This window comes from Triturus cristatus, chromosome 7, assembly GCF_964204655.1.
Source record: "Triturus cristatus chromosome 7, aTriCri1.1, whole genome shotgun sequence".
Classification (NCBI taxonomy): Eukaryota; Metazoa; Chordata; class Amphibia; order Caudata; family Salamandridae; genus Triturus; species Triturus cristatus.
This window is the reverse complement of record NC_140590.1, coordinates 97,534,524-97,557,063: the sequence shown is the minus strand read 5'-3', so window position 1 is coordinate 97,557,063 and position 22,540 is coordinate 97,534,524. Positions and strand designations below refer to the sequence as shown.

Genomic DNA, 22,540 nt, shown 5'->3' with positions numbered 1-22,540 from the left:
GTGATTCACCAATCCCAAGCCAGGTGAGTGAGAGAACCAACCAGGATGGCTCTGAAACAGCGACTCCGTGTAAGATCACACTTTGCAGCAAATCAGAGAGGGCCAACGTGAATAATCCTTTAAATCATGGATGTCTGGCATAGATGTAGGAAATCATTTACACACCAATGTACTACAATTGTAAGCATGTGAAATGTTTAGCAATGGTGAATATTTGAAATAGTATGTAACCTTTAACCCAAAATGATGTACATTTCCCTTTGTTATCGCTACCATCCCAATAATTTACCCGGTGCCAAAGCTCCTCAGACAAGATCAAATTATTCTATGAACATGACATGGATTTGACCCCCTGGAACCTATGCTGGAGACCCCCTTGTTAAAGGGACAAACCCATCCCTGTGGACATAGAAGAGCCACGCTGCAGATTTTCACTGATTGTGTGTTTTGGAAGAAAGCAGCTGAGGACAGATAAACAAAGGATGACAGACTGGAAATGTATGCAGCCATGAACAGCAAGACGTCCAGTGCAGTACAGGACACATCAACCTTTATTAGTTGCCTCGCTTAGGTGGTAGAGACTTGAGTTTCAGTACAATGTATCATGAACCCATAACCGGAGCAGACACTGCGCATGCGCAGTTGAAGGTCTAAGATGCTTGTTGAGCTACAGCAAAGGCACTACTGCTGACTAGAAGGCTGGTAAAGGGTTGTGCTATACACGAAGGGTACGACTTGGGACCCTCATGGCAGGAGTGCAGCTTAATTGATAACTGTAAGCTCTCGTGCCACCAATGTTGGGAAGTCCAGTGCTGCAGGCATCCTGACTGATGCATCCTTTGAAGCTGTACGCCTTCACAGGTTCACCTGCAAAACAAGAGCAACATGCACACCAGGGTCAGCAAGGACTAGAGTGAAGGCCAATTCCTTTATGATATTCCTACATAGGGTGGAATTTGACTCCATTCCCTTCCAACCTCCTGCTTAACACAGGCCACAGCCTCAAGGCACCGACTATGTTCAATCTGCAAGCTGTAGAATCAGATTGTGCCCTTAGCATGTCCAACCACAGAAGAGAAGGCCTTTTGAGTCTTGTGGGGTTGAATTATGACCCTATGCATTTCTTCTTTTATAGTACCTCTTATTTCTTTGAGGATTACTTACAGTAGGAGCTGAATTATTTAAGGACACTGTGAAAGAAATAAGGAACAGTAAATTTGTCTATGTCTACTGCCTTTCTACCCTACAAACATTTTTTGTGTATCCCTATTTGAGAAGGAATACTCAGAAAAAGAGGGGTTCGTTGTTGGCATGTTAGGATGAATGTTAGCAGAGGTTCTTGTTATTTATCATTTATCAACTTGATCAAAGTTCCTCCACATGTTTTATGCCAAGACAAATATGGATCGCTGACACCTAAACTACCATGGACTAAACGTTACATCATTGCTTAGGAAAGAATCAAGAATCGCCAAAGCCAGTGCATCTGACTTGGATGTTATTAAAGTCATGTGAGGTTAAAGGGCACAGGGTGGCCCCATTTTACCATGCATGTGAAAATGTGAAGGAAAAGTGAGTATGGTGGGAACTACTCCACTGCTGCTGTACTGTAAAGTCAACAGCATGTGACATCACAATATGCTTTAGCCCTGTATTGATCACATTAGCACGTGCAACAGACAGCTGATCCAACCCAAACTCAAATACCACATCTCCTTTGAATGTGAGCGCATGCAAACCCAGATGTGGTGGGCTTGACTTGTGAGGTGCACCATGACTTTGAGCTCCATTCCATCTAATATGTGCTTTCTGAGCCATACCAAACAGGAGCCATCACTGGTGGATGAGATCCAACAAGCCTGAAACGAGGAAGTGGCGTGTTAGTTTGAGCCATACCACCCATTTTGCAATAGGGCAAACACTGATTTGCATATGTTTGGACCTGTCTGTAATGGACAGTGAGAACCATGATAGCAGGGAATATTCTCCAGGGAAATTATCGGTGCCTAAAATTAAATTAAGCATTTTCATGTTTGCTTTTTCTCTGAGTCTCGCATGTAATTGCAATTGTAATTGTATTTATATACAGATTACTACCCCTGAAGAGATGCCGAAGTGCTTTTCGGTGAGTAGCACGCTACTTTTAAAATCAAAGTGGATGAGTGCTAGATAAGTGTAGGGAAATCTAAGTTGTTAATTTGAGCGGCGGATATGTGAGTCTGTTAGTTGGATTGAATGGAATAAAGGAGGGTTACAGGAAAGAAGCAGCTAAAAAATGTGATTTGGGAGATCTTAGTAGGAAAAATAAGATTAGGGTGAGTCAAAGAAGGGGTAAAGGGGGGAAGAGTTTAGAGAGGGCTATTAGGGGATCCTTCTATTAAAGTGAGGTTTAGAATAAGTCTAAAGAAGGACAGAGGAGGGAAGGGTCTAGAAAGTGTTATTTTGGAGATCATAGTAGTAAAATGAGATTTGGGATGAGTCAAAGAGGGATAGAGGAGGGAAGAGTCTAGAAGAGTTATTAGTGAACTCAAAGTGGTACAGTGAGGTTTGGTATAAGTCAGAGTGTGGAGGTAGAGGATATAATGAAAGAGGTATTGGATGACGCATTGAACAGTGAATTGAAGAGAGTTGAAGAGTTTTTTTTTTCTTTTTCACCCATTTAAATATTTATTTATGTGACAGTAGGAGTAGTGTAACAAATATAAGGATATATAACTACATATAAAGGAATACAGGTGCGTGGAAAATGATAAAGAGTTATACATTTGTGTTATATAAATTCCCATATTTACATGTATAGATAAATAGTTAGAAACGCCGACCTTCAAGTGTTGCTGTACATAAAGCTCTTTTCTCATATATAATTATTTATATATTTTTGTGGATACATATATATGCAGTATGTTGTGGCATCTGAAGAAGGAAGTAATCCAAAATGCGTAATGCCATATACTGAATAAACCTACCTGACTATGAGCCGCTGTGTCCCCTGTTGTTTCTCCAAGGCGACGTTCGTGGATATTTGTTGCGCTGCCACAGCGCAATTAAGGGGACCCGCCCTAACGAGTCAAGCACTTCAGTGGCACTGAGGTGGAAGAAGTTCGAGGGATCGAATAGTGCTTGAAACGGTGCGGCCACGGGAGGGCGAACATTCGGCCTAGATTGGACCGTGACTTCACGGTGAGGCACTGTGCATTGTTGCGCTTCTTCCTGGATACGCCCGGAATGGAGGCTGCAGAAGGCGTAGGACATACAAGGAGAGTTTGTTTAGTCCCATGGGAGAAGACTCTGGGCTCTGGCAGCCTTTTCCGACATCCGTACAGAGGGATGCTGGATCTTGCAGTCCTTTGCTCTCCACCAATGGGGAAGATGCATGAGGCATTAAAGGAAGGACTGTAATCGGCACCAGTGCAGCATGTTGTGGCATCTGAAGAAGGAAGTAATCTGAATAAACCTATCTGACTATGAGCCGCAGTGTCCCCTGTTGTTTCTCCAAGGAGGCGACGTTCGGTGGCATATATATATGTGTGTGTGTGTTAGAAGGTGGATTAGTATGCAGCTACCGCTAGCATTAATGCCACCAACACAATATAAGGCAAATACATTGTCTGAATAAATGATTCTCTTGCTCAACCCTCTGTAGCTGGCAATAAGCTGGCAGGCTTAACTTGGGCATGCGATGTAAAACCTGCTTCCCCTCACCAAGACCATGCAAACTGCCAATAAAAGCTGAATGTCTTGGTGCAGACAAAGCTGAAGAGTCGAAATGGCACACATCCCTGTGTGCCATGCCCTCAGACATTGCATGAAGTGTAGGTAAGTCTCCCCTACTGCAGGCCTTATTGCCCTAAGGCAGGGTGCACTATACCCTGTGTGTGGTCATATCTGTCTGAGCAGATTTGACCCTAGAATATCTAAATCCATTCTTTGGTCTTGTATACTCCAGATAGTGGAGGATGCCAAACGCCCTGTCCTGCTTCATATATAGCAGGAGGTCGGGTGGAAAAGTTAGTTAGATAAGGAGGTGGACCCACATTCAGCCAGCCAGCCCCTAAGGTTGGGAAGGTGATGTGTACCCCACTTTTCAGTTTTTTCCATCTTTTTGGAGTGGCAATCAGCCAATTAGGTTTAGGGTTGTGCCCACTCCCCTAAGAAAGTGGTCACGTAGAGTGTGTAAACACCTTAAAGGTAGGTAGCACATTGGCTAACTACCTTTAAGTAGTTAACCAGTAGCACCCCTAAATTTAGTATTTCGGTGGCACCCTTGGACCCTGACCTTTAGATATGATGGACCTAAGAAGAAAACGGACAAAGAGCTGCTGACCTGAGAACGGAGTACCTGCTGCAGAATTGTGGCGCAAAACCCTGCCTGCTGCTTTAAAGGACTTGACCATCATGGTGTGCTGACTCATTTTGCTGCTGTGAGGCCTCAAAGAACCCCAGAGCACCTCCAGCGCTTTGACAAATGCCAAAAAACTCCCTTGGAGTAGAGGAACTACTCCTCTGTAGCCGTAGGCACCGAACCCGCAGAGTCTGACTTACCGACTTGCTGCTCCCTGGCAATGCAGCAACCACACCATAAGCAGTACACCAGTTCAGAGCCGTACCCCCACCGAGTGAGAGGACAACAGGACCTATTGGAGCCGTGCCATAGCAATTCTCAAGGTGATAGACCATCTGCAGTTGACACAAGACGAAGAGTCCAATCCAGACTCTAACTGCCCAGGAAGCAAGCTCCCGTCAAGGGACGTCGAGACCTATGAGACCTACTCCGTGACTGGCCCAGTGGTCCCTGAATCATCCTTGCAACCTGCCTGCCCCTGACCGCGAAGACCATCTTGATGCACAGAGCCCTGGCTGACCTATCTGCTCTACACCCAGCTGGCCTGGCCTGGGTACTGATGAACCAACTATGCTTCCATGGTCCTGATGACCTTGTGACCCAGTCACTCATTTAGGATCCCTCAGACTTCCATGTAAGTCCCCTCGTGCAGCCTGTTTTGAGCTAGCCCACCTGCTTCGTAGTGCACCAGCTACCAGCTATGAATTACCTCAGCACCCTGCTCCCTACCGAATTTGGGATGCTCCCAACGATTCGCTGGTGGAACATTGGGCCCCAGCCTGCTGCTTCCCTAAACCCTGAATATGAACCCCTAGAACTGACTGTACGATTTCATATACATTTCTGTATTCTTCTCCCTAGACTTTCATTGTGTGGAATTGAACACAACAGTGAGTTCTTCTCTGAACTTTGAAAATTCATAACAAAAAATGTAGCTACCTGTGAAAAAAGCTCTTCATCTTCAAAATTATATAAAAATAAGTGTAATGTTTGCAAATTAGTCTCAGATTTACTCATGAGTGTTTGTCTCATTTATTGCCTCTGTGAGTACAACACACACTTATCACTACCCTTTGATAAGCCTAACTGTTCGTCCACACTACCACACATAGAACATTAGTATTATCTACTTTTGTTTCTGTATATCAATCTGGGTCTCACTGGACCCTCTTCCCAGTGCAGTTTCTCCAAACTTCTTGAAATATCTTCCTGAAGTTCCTCTTGAGGGTTCAAAGTGTCCGCAACACAAGTCCAAGGTTCCAGAGTCTCTGAGTTGCTCCTCGAAATTTGAGACTTCAGTTCCCACAATGCACCTGTCCGAATCCTTTCATGTTCCGCTGAAGGCGACCAGCTGGGTTCTTCTTGCTGGCAATGATGCAGGTGGAGCTCTTTTAACCTGTTGCTTTTACGAACTCCACTCCTTTTATTTTTGAAGGCAGTCAAAGTCCTTAGGGCTGTACTTCCTTGTTGTGCAGGAGGGACAGTCATACAGAGTGTAGTCATATTGGTGCAGACCAGGATTCCAGCAGGGCAATCCTTATTCTTGCAGTTGGGAGCTGAAGTTCTGAGTTGCTATGCAGCTCCTTCATATTTACCCAGTGTTCTGGAGTGACAAGCAGGGGTGCACCCATGACCAATGGGGTACAGGGAGCCACCCAGAAGCTTGACAACTTCTTCCAAAGTGTGGCATATTCTTGTCCCACAAAGCATTGCACTCTAAAATGCAACATGGAGACTCGTTCTCTGTCTAGTGAAGATCTGGCTAAATCAACCTACTGGTATGGCTAATTTCCCTTCACACTCCCTCTTCCAGACCATTTGCAAATTCCATTCCTGGGAATCCCATTGGATTGGGGATACAGGACGTGAAGGTAGGCCTGGCTTGCATTCTTACTGCCCTGCTCTCTTTGAAGATCAGTTTGGGGCTCATAATAGAGACCCATAAGCATATAAACAAATAACCTATCTGTAAACTATGCAGTGACCTATATACATGTTAAGCATGAAATAATATGTATATTTTAACCATAAGTAATTAATACATTTGTTAATATCTAAAATAATATCTATATATTTTTAAACCATAAGTAGTATATATATTTGTAGAAATAATCTAACTACAAACAAACAATAAAATTATACAGGCCCAATTCACAAAATTAAAATGAGACAAAAGTCAAACTTTATGACTTTTGGTATTCTCAAAGGGCATTTTCGAGTAGTAAATGCCCTTTGTGAATACCGAAAGTTGTAAAGTTAATCTTTCTTCTCATTTTTATATTTGTGAATCGGGCCCTACATGTTTACATACACAGGCATATGCTGTAATTTGTGTTTTTTGTATATGATGATCATATAGGGAAGAGCCAACTCTTGAGTAGTCTTTTGAGATAAGATAGTTATCCATGGATTTTATGTTTGGGGGTATTGAATTCGATGGTTTAGTTGCTTATACAGAGAAAGATGTACCACCCATGGTTTTGTTATCTTGTATGCTGGGGCTTTGAGGCAAGGTGCCAATCTGGAACAGAGGCTCCTTTGGTGTATGTATTTGGTGATTTTGTTCCTGATGAAAAATTGTTCTGTTCCATGAATTGCTTTATGGGCGATACAAAGCAGCGTGCACTGGATCTTCTGACAACACTGTAGCCAACTAAGACCTTCGAGGTAGGGGAGATGTGGGCTTGTGGATTTACATGTACGAGTACACAGCAGAGTTCAACATATGTTATTGTCTTTAAATTGTTGATAAGGATGAACCATGGTAGAGGCTATTGGCGTTATCAAGTTTAGTCGGTACAAAAGGGATAGTAGCTTGCACCTTGTGTGAGAATCCTACATGGGGGAAGATGCATTGAAGAGTTTTCATATTAATGAAGCATGATCTTGCTAACTTGTCCACCTGGGCATTCATCAATAACTTGGAGTCCATAGTGATTCCAAGTTTTCTTACTTCCATGGATGCTTTAGGAGGTGGTCCCAGACAGTCAGGCCAGAGCAGAGTGGGTCATATCAGCACATGTGAATATTTCAGTTTTGGATGCATTTGATTTGAGTTAGCTCCAGGTCATCCACTGATTGAGTTGTCAATGTCTTTGGGGCTTTCCAATTTAAAAAGTATGTGTGCGTCATCTTCGTAGCTATAGCAGGTGAGGTGAAATTAATTGATCATTCCCAGTAATGACTTAATGTAGATGTTGAAAAGCATGGGTGAGATGACAGAACCTTGACGGACCCTTGCTTTTGTGAAGTGCACTTTGAATGAGAGAGGGAAAGTATGGATGACATTGTTTTGTTTTGAAAGGAGGATGCGATCCAGTCTAGGGAAGTCCCCTCTATGCTGACTTCATAGAGTCTTTGTATTAGAATGTTATGATGAACTGCATCGAAGGCAGCTGAAAGGTCCAAGAGAAGGAGTGTAGCAGCCACACTCTGGCAAACTGTATTTTTAAGGTCATCCCAGATAGAGATGAGTGCAGATTCTGTGCCTCTTCCTGGACAGAATCCTCTTTGAAAGTTGGAAAGCATGGGATTGTCTGAAATGAATTGTGACATCGCGTAAATTCTGCTTTTGCTCTCAGTTTACCCAGGAATGGTCATTTTGTATTCAGTCTGTAGTTATTGTGGTCATGTGGGTTCAGGTTTGTTTTCTTTACTTATCGGCAAATGTATGCTTTGTTTAAGTCTTCTGTAAGGAATCCTGTAGTTAAAGAATTACTGAAGATTATTCTGACTGGTGTGGCAGCAGAGGTGGTTAAAGAAATGGTCTTGAATATTTGTGGTGGACAAGCGTCAGAAGGGCAGTCAGCTGGCTTGCTTGCTTTGACAAGATCCATAAATTCAGTTTATGATAGTTGTTTGAAGGAGTTTAGAGGCTGTGCTAGACTACTCTTGGAGGAAATTGTTGGAAATGAGTTGGTGTTGGTGGTTTCCTTTGTTTTATATAGTTCAATAGTTCAACATATCTGTTTTTGTTTGTGTAACGATTAGCCAGCTTGTCAGTAAATTCTTGAGAAATCAGCTGTGTTTTTTCTGTGCATTTAGGTTAACAAAATTCAGTGAGAATTTTATTTAAAAAAATATTTGCACATTTAAACCTTTTGAATTCTCTTTGAATAGTACCTTTATTTTTTTTTAGCTTTTTTGGTTGTTGACTTGTATATTCTGTTAAGTTTGTGTAGGTGAAGTTTGTTAACACATTGTTCCAGCAACACAAACTACACTTCACTGATGAAGATCAACTAGGCTGAAATATATCTGGTGTTCTTGGTGATCCCTGTTAGAGAGGACATGGGCTTGAAGATCAGACCAGCACTTTCGGGTAGGATGAAGAATGAAGCATTTTTTTGTTCTCTGTCTGTGATGGCACAATGAACAAAAACAATCTGGTCAGGCTGCAATGGCAGTGAATAGAACAGATGGAGCTTAAGAGAAGTAATAGTAGACAAACGAAGGAAGCATGAGAGATGGAGGCTGATATTAGGAGAAGGAGGATCAATTGTAAAAAAGGGATATCAAGTGAGTTTAGGAGATGAAGGACAGATGAATAATATGAATGGTGAATGGAAGAGAATAAGGATGACTGGAGGGAACTGAAAAGATGGAGGATGAATGGATGAAACCCAAAATATTAGAGAAGACGACGAAGAGAAGAATTTGGGGTGAAAGGAAGAAATGGAGTTCCATAATGAGTAAATGAAGGAGATGGGTAAGGAATAGTGAACATGGCTGCAGTAAATAGAGAAAATCTTCATACTTAATCATATGGCTAGATAAGATGATGGCAGTGGGATGAAATGGATGTGGATGTAGCAGAGTGGTGATGGAGTAGAAGGATTCTGAAAGGAGGAAATGAGGAGCAATAGAGGTGACAGAGTTGAACAGAGCATTAGGATAAATCATGGAACTGAAGCATTGGTGAGAGTGATGGTGGATGAAAGGAGAAAAAGGGGGTATAATAAGGAGTAAGAGGTAGAATGGAGGAGAAGGTGGATGACTTGAGCAGAAGGAAGTCAAATGAAGCAGATGGAGCATGAATGGAGGAGATTGGCTAAATAATGCAGACAAAGGAACAATGGGAAATCTGGGTGAAAAAAGGTTGAGTTGGACAGTCAATGTTACAAATACTATGTACATCCCAGGACTACTCCACCACTTGCACATGTTCTTTCCATCTATAAAATACATCAAAATGAACACAGATAATAATTCTGATGTTAAAACTCCCCATACCTTGCATTGGTGCCTGATATAGGTTCTTGAAAACATCTACATAGTACTTGCCTACAATTGTAAGTATCTAAAATGTAATGCAATTTTGAATGTGATATATATATATATATATATATATATATAATACATTTTAATATACTATAACTGTGATCGAAATATGTAAAGATTTGCTTGATGAGTATGATTTTGCATTATCTCCCAAACCCCCATGAATCAACAGAGTGCCGCAGCTCCACAGCCAGGTTCATGCTATTCAGAGAACTGGAATGTATCTGGCAAACCGGCAAATATGCTGAAGACCCCCGTTTTATAGGAATAAATCCATCCCCTTGGACATGGTAAATCAGTGGAAGAGATGGAAAATAAATGAAGGATAGATGATGGAAAAGGAGATAGTTGTAGAACGTGCAGATGAAAACAGAGGTGGTGGATTAATTACAGGGATTTGGCTTGATGGAGGAGATGTGGATGCATTCAAAATATGGAAGGAGGAGACTGAAGAAATGTTGGAAATGGAAATGAATGGAGAAAATGGCATATGAAAGAAGAACATTGCGATGCATAGATAATGTGGTGGGAATGGGGACGAATAGAGAAGATGGAGGGTGAATGACGAGATGTGGAATTACTGGATGCGCTAGGGGAAATTATTGGGATGGAGATTGTCTGTTGGAGATGAAAGATGAAAAAGGATGGTGAAGCAGGTGGTAGATGGATAGATGAGAACAAAGGAGGAGAGCAGAATATGGGGGATAAACTATAATGATGTTTGAGTGATGCCTGATGATCGATGTGATGGTGGATGGATAGAGAAAAGGCTAAATAATGCAATATATTTAGGCTATGGAAGAAAATTCATCAGAGGAGGAGTGCTAGAAAAGATGGCATGAATGTAGGGCACACTGGGATGCATGATAGAGGAGGAAATTACTGGAGGTTCTAAGGGGTAAATAGAGGAGCCAGATTTTAATGGTCCATGTTGGTGACTGCAAGAAGCAGATGGCTAAAATGGAGAAAATAAGGGACAAGGGGCTGAATGGAGATTAAGATTAAAAACAAAGGTCTTAAATGAAATGGGTGAATCTTTTTCCTACAAGCGCTACACTTAAGGCAGTTGTCAAAGTCAGTCTGTCATGTCCATCTGCGCACGTTACCTGGTCGGGATCCCGTTCCGGTGAAGCTGCCACAATGGAAATGTGGCCCTGTGCACAAAATCTCTTGGGTAGCAGCGCAGCCACTCGCTGACTGATTATTGCTGCATTCACCACACTTGTAACCATTGGGGATGAGATCTATGCTGTCCGACACTGCAGAGGACAGAAGGAGAACCAGGTTTTTTTCATTACATACCAGACATCAGTAACACAGAAATGGTGGTATAAACCATGTTATTTTTTGTGGCTTGTTTCTTTAGAACTGAGGTGTGTGAAGCACTATTTAAGGAAAGATCATTGCATGCAATTATACTGAGAAGAGTTCCTGCACAGGGCACAGTTGTCATCTGATCTCTAAAGCCAGAAAAACATCACATTCTATACACATGAAGGAAGATGTTGTGCAAATCTTTAGTTAGTCTCTGGAGTATTTCTTGAGAAGATTTAATTGCAGCACAAAAAGGATAATCTGAACATGGGAAGATTGGTTCCATACACATAGATACCACTACATGGATAGATAAATGGCAACTGAGCAGAGGTGTTTGAAAGTTGTAACCTATGGCTTCATAAACGCCTATTTTGATTATTTCAAAGAGCTGCATAAGCGTTTCACTGATTTGTAGTAGACACACTAAAGAGTCTCAGCTAAGGCTGCTGTAATTATCTAAACAACAAGGTGAAGAAAAGGGGCACAGATTTGTGAGAGGTCTTGGTTAGGGTCAACAAGCCTCTTATGGCAGTACCATACGCACATTGAAAGAAAGGATTCAAGAACACATAAGGGCGATACGTAATAATGATAGCAGTTACCCCATGGCAGTCCATTTCAATAAAGAACATCCCAAAACCTCTCTAACCAATATCAGATTCCATGGAATAGCTCAGGCCTATAACGACCCCAGAGGTGGGGATCGAATCTCCATTCTCAGAAAAATGGAAGCACAATTGATCATACGCCTTCGGGCTGTAGAACAGGGTCTTAATTATGATAAAGAACTACATGTGTTTCTCAATGATTAATACCGTAGGCATGGGTATTCTCCATCTGTGTAACATCGCAAGCAGTCTATAACATGGTAATCTGTAAACTCAAGACATGTTATGTTTAGGGTGATGTTCTTAGTACTACACTGAATGCCCTGAACCACTATTAATGACCATAATCTGCCCTTTACACATTCTTCCAATATCAAGTGCCATTCCCTGGATAGTATTTGTGAAGAAATCCTGCATTGGCAGGTGTTTGGACTTTTTAATATATATGTACGTAAATATATGGATTTGTTTGTGATTTAAATCTGAAACGCTTTATTACCGAAAATGCAACTTGTGTTTTTATCCATGATTGTAAATTTTCTTTCAGACCTTTTTCCAAATATCGAGTGTCACTCTTTTAATGGTGCTTAAAATCTAAAAATGTTCCTGCTAAGTATAGTAGATGTCTGTATTCTCCTGTAAAGATGTATACAAACAGATGTTTCTTTTTGCATTGGAAATTTGAAACGTTCTATTACACAAATCGTAGGTTGTGCTATTTATCCATGAGCTGAATTTACACCTTGTGCTAAGGCTACCTCTTTCTCATCACCTCTTTAATATCTTTCTGTGTCACTGAGGACCTTCTTTTTGATCACATAACTAATATTGATCTAATTACTAACAATGATCAAGAGTGAAATTTGCTCCTGTAATTTTTCATTGAATCATAGAAAATATCTGACCCAACACAAAATTAGGAATAATAATTTTAATCATAAGACATGTCGATATTCATATTTGACATTATTTTGATTCGTCACTATAATACTATTATTAAATAGTGTTCTCTTTTTATTTAATGTTTTTATCTCCTCACTATTCTATTGGTTTACTGCTCTTTGCGCTCGCATTTGTTTCAAACTCACAATACCGACCTTTCAAATATGGCGGACGATATGAACTAGGCAAACCTCTGTTCCTTTTTCTATCTTTACTATGAGGTAGGAATTTTGTAGCTAATAGTTTGTCCTCTTTCTACTTCCATGACTTGGACACTTTAAAACAGGAAGTAGCAGACATTGGCTGTTTGAACACACCCGACCGGACCACTTTGAACTGTTCAACCGCGCCACGTAATTTAAAGTAAGTTTTAGATGCTAGAATCACGTGGCATTTTCACCTCATTGTGACAATTAGAAAGATCTCGTTTTAATAGTGTTTCTTTAACTTTTTACATTTCAGGGACCTATCAAAGCCCTTGTTTGCTCCACAGTTTACCTTTTCTTTGTAAGCAATGTACCATGTTTCTTATAAGCAATTGACATAATGACCTAGTTCTCTTTTGCTTACTATTGTCCTTGACCATAGTTCACCTACAATAGAAATAGACAGCATTAGACTTCTGATGTGTCGTTTATTAATAAAAACATATTTGCGTGACAGATAAAATAAGATTATTTTGGAACCTTGGTTCACATGTCCATCCTTCTAAATAATATTCTGTTTTAACCAAGTCACTCGCTTGATTATCTCACTCCTAGAGAGTTTACTTATATCTATTTCTGACTCCTTTCCCCAATTAGTTCTACCGAACTCAGACCCTTTGGATGGGCGACTCAAAATCACCACACTTCCTTTCAAATAGTTGATGCAAATGATGATAGTCAGGTATATAGAGCACTTCCCTTATTTGATACAACGGCTACACATGTAAAGCTCACTTTTTAACCTTATCGCAGGCGCCAACCTTTTAGATCCATGTTTCACAAATACTAGAAATCTTGCTTTGAATGATTTTGTGGTGTTTTTTTACGCTTCAAAAACAAAGTAACTGAGGACAGGAAGCTTACTTTTATTTAGTACCTCTTTCATACCCTCTGTAGGTCTACACTATTTCAACAATATGCGGCTGGATTTATTTTTGGATATCACCTCCATCAACGATTAGAATATCCAAAACATTGATTAAACTAAGGTACTTTCTTACGTCTTAAATTTTGACATCTCATAGATCTTGGACCTTAATAAACAGAACATCTGAACAAGGATGCCACTATATGTCTCGTTCTACTTACTTTTACAGGACCTTTCAAATATTCTCATGAAACTTGTGGGAGATTGGAACTTAACTTTCCTCATACGATAACAGTCCATCAATACACTTAACAAGGTACTTGGTGTCGTATCATAGCTCTCTGAGGTTTCCATCATTTATGGGCCACCATCTTCATCTGGGGGAATGGTTCTTTTTGCTATACATTACAAAATTCATTCTATTTCTTCTCAGTTACACGTTTGTGGTTTTCTCTTGGGTCACTACTCCATTTAATACAATTTTCAGCATGAGAACATCACTGTATGAAATCTCTCTTAAACACGTACTAACGACACAGGAACAGCGGAATGCTTTCACTGAGATACACACACTAATAAAGAACATTTAATGAGCGCTTTTTTTTGCTATGTTTTGCTTACAGCCTTGATAAAGTTACACAAAGTAACGAAACACGTGTCGGCTGTCTTTGGCTACTTTACAACTGGGCTGTCTCTGACTGTTCTCAATTGCCAACTTTTGGAAAGTTCGAGGACTGGGACCTCCATTTTGACCTACGTATTTGCTCACAGTGCTCTCAGTGAAGAATAATCTAAACCAACATTGAAAATTTGCATTGCACTTGAAATCACACACAATGTGTCTATCAGTATTGTAATCTGACTCATACATAGCGTTTTAAAAAAAAGAAAAATATTTTTGAGATTGTATAATATTAAATTCCATACAAGAAAACATGTGCTAGTGATTTTCTCTATTTTCGAACAAAGTGTACTTCTTCCTTGCTTTTTTGTTCAATAGGCAAAACAAGGAAATTATCGATGTACAATTGTCTAAATAGGCCATTCCTGTCATACCGATTTACTTTCTTTTGAAACTATTACTTATTGACTGTTAGAGTGCCGAGGTACAATTTTCCTTAAAACATATGTCATAACAGGTTTCCTAGGAATACTTGTTTGCCATACATCCTTGATAGTGGGATGTATATGTTACCTTGAATGGCACCATTACTTGAATCTACAACATAACGAGAATTGCATAAATCATAGAATTTGATGTGCGATAGTTAAAAACCATCACTACCTTTATATGATATTGTAAAGCCTCTTATATCGGTGACCAGCAAAAACTCCAAAAGCCCCCAAACCTTGCATTGGACTGGTCCAAGGCAACTGAATTACACTGGTACTGGAATATACAATCTCACTGCTGACCAAGCTGGAGTAGGGAGGAAGAGGTGTCACTTCATTACGTATGGGAGTTGCAGGCTGACCATGATGTCCTGGCTAGAGGCCCTACTAAAACTGCACAATATCTTGAGAAGACGTCAATCAGTGTGGCTTCTTATACTGCTCTGAGCAATGCTGAGACTAGCTAGAATGGGACGACAGCAAAACTGATAAAGGCTCAGCCACGCCTCTACACTGAGAGGACTAGGGATAGAAACATAGGAACATCCCTTATCAAATTTTAGCTTGGAAAACACATACGTCCCAGTAAATATTTGCAGTGACTAATGAGACTCCTGTTAAAAGCTGTCATGACAATAATGTATGGATCTCTGAATTGGCTACCGTGGATTCCTAATAGTAGCCTACAACACAGTCTGAGATCCATGACCAAAGTCCGAGATCGAGGACCATGAGAAGAAGAAAGAAAACCGAGAACAGACAGAGAGACCCTGCATTACAGAGTTTTTAGGGCCGTGGGGGTACTCTGTTGTGAATAAATTAAAAAAGACTCTCATCTGGAGGACCTATCAGAGTTCACTGAGTTGCTTCTGTAAAGGACAGGATGTTGCATGAGTGAGGGTCTTTTGAATACAGCTGGAGTCAAAACTGAAGGTGTAAACCCTAGATTGTGCAGTGTAATGGAACAATGGATCTATGGACTCTGCTTCTGGGGAATACTTGAATGTTAGAGGTGCCTTAATTTGAGAGAAAGTTAGAATTGGCTCATTAAAAAACCTTTACTGGGGCATCTTGGTGTCATTAAAACCCCAACTTCCTGGCAAAGCCAATTGCACTAACTGTACATGGATAAAACATAAATCTGTCATTCTTCTTCACCGGCTTTCCTGATATCACTACCAGAGATGAGTACACCTTTTAAATCAGTGCAGTTAATATTGTCTGACCATTGGCACTCAGGATTACCTCAGAGAACAATAGTTACTGATGGTGGTAGACCGTTCAACGAGAACCTCAATGGTATAGGATGTAACCACTCCTTTTGTGGTCTAAGGTCTTTAGGCATCTTTACAAGCAAAGGGGTTCACAGGAAATTTGTTTCTAAGTCAGCACTGGTTAAGGCCATTTGAGATAAGGGTTGACTTGTGTATAAATTTACCATATCTTTTCATGCCCAGATCATCTGGCTTGTGGCAAACTTGACAGGTGAACTAAAAGATCCCCCTGAAAAGGCACTTCTTTTATTGACTTTGCTTTGCCTATTGTTGAAATTCACCTTCTTTTGGTCTTTTGCGCAGCCTGAGTCCCCTATTAGAGTTTTGAAAATGAACTAGAAAGGCTTCCTCAACATTCCTTGCATGACATCATGGACTACAGGTGTTGCCTCAGCTCTAAGATGAGTACTACATGAAGATTTTCAGTCGAGAATGTGGAAGGTTGTCGAAATTTGGATGGCAGTCCGGTAAGATCAAAAAGCCAAGTAAACAAACTTAAACATATGGAGCCTCATTTATGACGATTTGGCATGGGCAATACCGCAAGTCTTCTTGCTGAGCTGCCCTACACCAATGTGAAAGGGGAAGAATGTACTGTATTGAAGAAATACTGTGCATTCCTGTCCGTTCCCCTGTGCAGGTGCACAATTTTGTGTCTAGCGCTAACGTAGACACCCTTGCACCATGGTGCTAGGGTGCCTCCGTTGCAGAAAGGATTGTTTTTGTGGAGGAAGGAGCACCTTCCTGCACAAAAACAATACGTGAGGTGTTTTTCTCTTTCCATGTGTGCTGCAGGAAAAAAGAAGGAGAAATTAAAATATTTCTCCTACTTATACCTGCTCTGGCGAGGCATAAGGTTTTGGTGCTGCCCCAGGTTTACGTGATTAAGTAAATCTGGGGCAGCATCATCCATGGGCGCTGCGTGGAAAAACCCACTACAAAACCCACTGCAACGTCCATGGAACGCCTCCTTGATGCGGAATAAAGCAAGGCAGAGTCCTGAAACTAGTAATATGCATGGTGGGGCTGCAACAGCATTACCAGCATATTACTTAGCCCCTGACCGCTGCGCCACTGCCAGGAATTGGGTTCCCCTGGCAGTTGCAGTCCGACTGCCGAAGTCATAAGTGAGCGGTCAGGCTGCAGATGGCTTGGCTGCCACCGCAATTCCCATGTGAGTCTGGTGGTCCTCAGACCACCAGAGTTATAATTTAGCCCTGAGTGGATTGTTGCTTATTCAGTTCTTTTGAAATCCAATGAGCTTAATTACCTTTTTCCCATGGAGTCTTCCTCATGAACAAAGTGATGCACCTCTTTGATGAAGCTCCTTTGATGCTGCAATTTTTGACAGTTGAAGAGGAAGGGGAAAAGGAGGAAGGTGGGTCTCTCCCCAATCTCCTGAATAAAGAGGTCAATTATGCTTTTGGAAGACAGTTAGTTTATCTCCTTATCCTAAAGAGCATCAGCAGGATTATCAGTAGACGTTGCAATCATGTTCTAAGTTCAACAAAATGATGTGCATTTGATCATTCCATTCCATTCTCGGCACCAGAAGGCTACTTTCAGTTTAAGGTCATGTCACTTTGGCTGAATGAGGCACATACCCATTCCAAAGTGTTATATTCCCGAGTTAGGCCCATGTAGCAAGGCAGCTTATTCCTTACATTGTCCAAGAATATAATATGTCAGCAGTGACCTTTTGCACACATTTGTATGCATAAAAATGTTGGATTAGTTTCTCTGAAACTACTTTGTTTACATATCCAGCTTTGCACAACATTGTCACTATGCCCTGAACATCATGTACTAGGCCTCTCCACGCATTAGGTACAAAAGTCATCCTATCTTCATCGACGGGGTGACAGCACTATCCACATATCTATAACGTCACTAATTTAGCACGCACATCGCAAAGGCTGCTTTTATTTTAAATAATAGGCATCCTGAGAGACTGGTAGAGGAGGTCCCTGCCTGTTGAGAAATCACCATGCACTGGTCTGTCATTCCATGGGGGGTGTCCAACTCAAGTCCAAGACGGGGTCCTTCACTCTCTCCCATCAGGTAATGGGGTTGGATTGTCACTAGGGGGTATTCGTGGCTCTGCACCTACACACACTCTAGAGGTACACTTAGAGAAGGTTCTCATTATAGGGTTATGTTAGATTACCATTTTGCATGCTGCATATTTCCATTGCTTCAGTACCATGGTAGGAATATATCTACTGTTTACTCTTTTGGTTCTTGTAATCTCCTTAATTTGCTTCTGTTTTCTAATAATTGCAGCACACATATTTTATGCAAGAATAACGTTGGTTCAATAAATATTTTTGAAAACATCCCACTGTGTATTCTCTGTATATTTCTCTGAGAACAAGTAAGCACAAGTGACTGAGTGAAAGGTTCTGTACTGTTTCCACAATTCCCGAGGAATCAGTGTTGTCATGTTCAGTGATTGCCAGAAACTGCTTGCTCCTTGGTAAGTTCTGGGGGCTCGCAATGGCACTGTGAGCTAGCTGGTCTATAGGCCAACATATCCTGCGGGGGTGTCCGGAATCAGTCTAGGCACCAAGCTCCTAGTTTATATTGCACAAATAAATGTGCAGATCCTATGGATTAGTAGGAGCTACACGACAAAAGGCTTGTGAACCATTTCCTAGATGCACTAGAAAGCTTCAGTTATTGAGTTGTTGATCATGTGATTAGCATGCATGTGCTACGCTCAACTCAACAGGTAATATGTTACACAGTGGCAATCAAGAATGTGTAGTTATAATCAGATTGGTGTTTCCATAGGAAATGCCTTTTTTGTTTAGCTGAAACCTTTTGTCCCCTTCGGTGAATCATTGTGAAACTTTGCCAAAAAGTGGGGGGGGGGGGGGGTGGGGCATCCCAAAGAGCAAAAACCCTATGCAGGGCTGCAGAAAAAACTGCTGCATGGAAACACACCAAATTTGTCAGGAAGCTGGCTCTTGGTTCACATAGTGTGCTTTTTGTGATTTGCTGTAAATCCGTTCAGTAGATTTTAAGAAATTACGGGTCTAAATGCATAGATATGTGGACATTTGGGGGCATATTATCAAGAAACAGCGTTACAATTATCACCGCTTTAGCGGTAGAAAACTGCCGCTAAAGCGGTGATAATGGGCTTGATAATATGCTCTAGAGAATTCCAATAGAAGCCCATGTTTTGGTGTGAACATGGGCTTCTATTGGAATTCTCAAGAGCATATTATCAAGGCAATTATCGCCGCTTTAGCGGCAGTTTTCTGCTGCTAAAGCGGCGATAATTGTAACGCCGTGCTTGATAATATGCCCCATGGTGTCCAGATATGCTCTGATTTGCTATTTTAGTGAAGACGAGTAAATCCTGATTGGTTGGTGACAACCTAAACAATATGTTTTGGCAGCCATTACAGGTTTCAGGGACTTGGTCTGTAGAAAATGTGTAATATTTTACTTGGCATAAGCTACAGCCATTTTGGCTGTGGTGTCCATTTAAGTTTCCTTCGTAATTCTTTCGTCTTTTTTCACTCTGCTTGTGCTATCTATTTTAGTTGACTTCCTGACTCAGCTAAAAGCAATGTACGTGCTGAGGGTTTGTAGCTGCCAGAGCACCTGGTCTCAGATGTTAACTGTCAAACATTTACTGCTGCCATAAGCACTCCTGCTCCCCCTCCCACTTTGCTGACCAAGTGGTTATTCATCTGCCCTTGTTTGCTGAAAACCATTTCTAAAACATGTTCTCCCTATTTCTGTTCACATGCTTACAGTGCAGAAAACCTATATAAAAGCCCTGTGTTCTGTGACTTCAGTGTACTACCTCAGGCAGCACTTGAGAGTGCTGTGTGGATGTGGTCCCACTCATGAGTGATTAATAAACTTGTTATTTATTTCCAACTCCAGTTCTGATCTCTATTTTGTTGGTCTTTGAACCCAAGGACAAAAGGATGACCCTGCATCAGTGTACCCCTAAAACGGTACATTTCCACAGGTCCCTGTGTTATGAAAATCAATAAGAAAAATATATCAGGTGACCGGGTGAGCACATCCAGACCCCAAAGAGCATGAGGGGGTGTAGGGTCCCAAAGGGATGCCCTTTTATTGGCTGGCCACAACATGGACAACATGATGTGGCAACACTGACAGGACTCTGAGACATGGACCCCATTGAAATGCATTGTAGTGAATGGTAGGTTTTGAGGGTCACAAAAAGGAGCATATACAAAGGAAATAACAGATTTTAGTTACAATATAAATCATTTGTTGTTGGTACCATACTGTTTTTAGGAATTGTGTCGTGTTCTTTATTTATTATTTAACCCTGCTGACTTGCTGGGATTTCATGAATCATGTTTGAGAGAAAACTGTTTTCTCTCATAGTTTTTTCATAGAGGCTATGGCAGCTGCTCCAGAAGCAAACATGAGTGCATTTATCCTGTAAATAGACGCTGTCTTTCTCAGTTATGTGTGAATGAAGTCTGCCATTCTGAGCTGCAGATGTACTTCCAACAGGAGCCGCCTGTCAGTTGATTCCTGTATTATCCTGCAGTCTCCCAGAGTGTTTTCAAGAAGAACTACAGCACAAACCGTCTTCCTTATGACATGTGTGGCATACCTGGCATACCTGATGCAATCTTGATAGACTCAAACTGGTTAAACCTGAACCATTTAATTTAGAAAGGAACAAAATGAGATGGGTAGTACTGCAGAAAGCAAATTTAGAACACATTTTAAATGAGTTCCTAAGTATCTTCCTCTTCTTTTTCATTAAAACATTCTGCCACGCAGACTGAAGCTGAAACCTGCATTTTCAGCACCAGCAGCAGACTGCCAGCCAACTGCCTGGAGAATATCAGCTTTGCTGCAGTATTCTCAGTAACTACCAGAGTGCTACCATTCTGAATTTATGCCAAATGTAAGCATTTTCTACTGAGGATACTACTGTAATCGAGGAAATGAGAAGAAAACAATGGCCACACAGGTTTGGAAAGAGGGGACTGGGGTATGGACTTGGACAATGTAGGGCAAGGAGGGGGGATCAGGGACAGCAAGCTTGGACGGGGGCAGCACAGCAGACAATTCTAGGCTGGGCCTTGCATCCAGTTCCCCCTCCCCAATTCATTACAATGGACATTTCACTTTAAGTAAAAAAAAAAAAAACTAGAAATTTAGTGTAAAAAATAAAGGTTAAATGTATGTTATAATTAGGTGAAAATGGCATGCAAAACATACCATTTCAAACTAACAAAACCACTGATATTACTCCAGTTATACTTATCTCAAGTAACTATAACTGGTGCCCTAAAGTAACTACAACTTGTGTCCTTGCCATGCACTGCTTTTACCTTTGCATATTAAATCACTCATTACATATTCACTGACTACATTTATGACATTCCTAATCACATCTGAAATGCCATCATTGTTGATAATACTGTACATGGTGGGGGCGCAAGCTATATTTTTCTTTAGGGCATGAGTTATAGTTTCTTCAGATAACTATAATTAAGGAATGTGAGTGGTTTTCTCAATCGTGGTGGTATTTGTCCTTTTAGCGCTTTCCGAAATTGGAGTATGGTAGAGAAAGTACTGATGAACACAGGGATGTCGTACATAGTACTGATCATGCATAATACCTCCACAGAAAAAACTGTGCAAGACTCTGTATATGCAGAATGACAATGTCAAGGAAAAAACTCCAATTAGCGAAATATTGGGTACTTTCCAGTTTCTGAAACCAGTATTTCATTATCAGTAAGCAATGCTGGAAATGTCAGTGTTTGAGATAAACACTTATTTAGAACAATCTTTGTTTACTTCTATTTAACAAAACTATCAGTCCTAACTGTTTCTCTGAGTTTTACATACCCTGACTTTGATTTGGTGAACTTTACCCTCATTTCCCTGGTAGCTCCATGAAAGCATTTCCTCAATCAAGTAATTTTCAGCTCTTTGCAGACATGAGCGGGCACAATTTTTTCCCTACTGCATAGCCACTTTGAGGCATATTTACAAGGACTTAGCATTGCTGTGTCGTAATTTTTTTTGCCGTTAAGGCATTTTTTTTTTTGTCGTATTTACAAGTTGCAGCTAACTCCAGTTAGCAGCATTTCTGTAGCATTAACATGAATTTTTCGTAGCGGGGCCTCTGTTAGCGTGATTTACCAAAAATGAGATGCAAGCTCTGCCCTTAAACACGTTTGCTCCTTTGGGATGTTTCAATGCTCTCTGCAAGCCAGACCTATAAAGCATTGCATCTTCCCAGTCCCCAAGGCTGGAGAAATTCACAGCAGCTCCAAGATCCCAGAATCCCACAGAAGGATGATAGAGCGGCGGGCCAGCAGCAACATACCTGGCAAACTTTCCCCGTTGCACTTGTCTGAGCTGCAGCAACTTGCAGCAATCTTCATGGAAAAATGGTAGTTCCTGAAGGAGATTTCTCTTGTGCAGACCTTACGCTTGTTTGGGTCCAGGCAGCCCTTGAATGCATTCTGGGTGGTCATCTTTCCTGGTAACAAAGACAATGTCCAGAGGTCACAGAACAGCCAATCACAGAGCAAGAACCATTTTTACACTTGCTCTTCCCTTGT

General features: G+C 41.1%; 1 protein-coding gene across 1 annotated transcript in view; it reads right to left on the bottom strand.

Annotated features, from left to right (window-relative positions):
• Positions 1-490: 490 nt before the first annotated feature.
• LOC146808911 (phospholipase A2 inhibitor gamma subunit B-like) overlaps positions 491-22,540 on the bottom strand; it is an 80,385-nt gene continuing 58,335 nt past the window's right edge. Inside the window, exons 3-5 of the mRNA XM_085614252.1 lie at positions 22,303-22,458; positions 10,729-10,881; positions 491-867 (exon numbers count right to left, since the gene is read on the bottom strand). Coding sequence (XP_085470378.1) covers positions 716-867; positions 10,729-10,881; positions 22,303-22,458 — 461 coding nt within the window. The 3' untranslated portion in view covers positions 491-715. The remainder of the gene's footprint in view (positions 868-10,728; positions 10,882-22,302; positions 22,459-22,540) is intronic.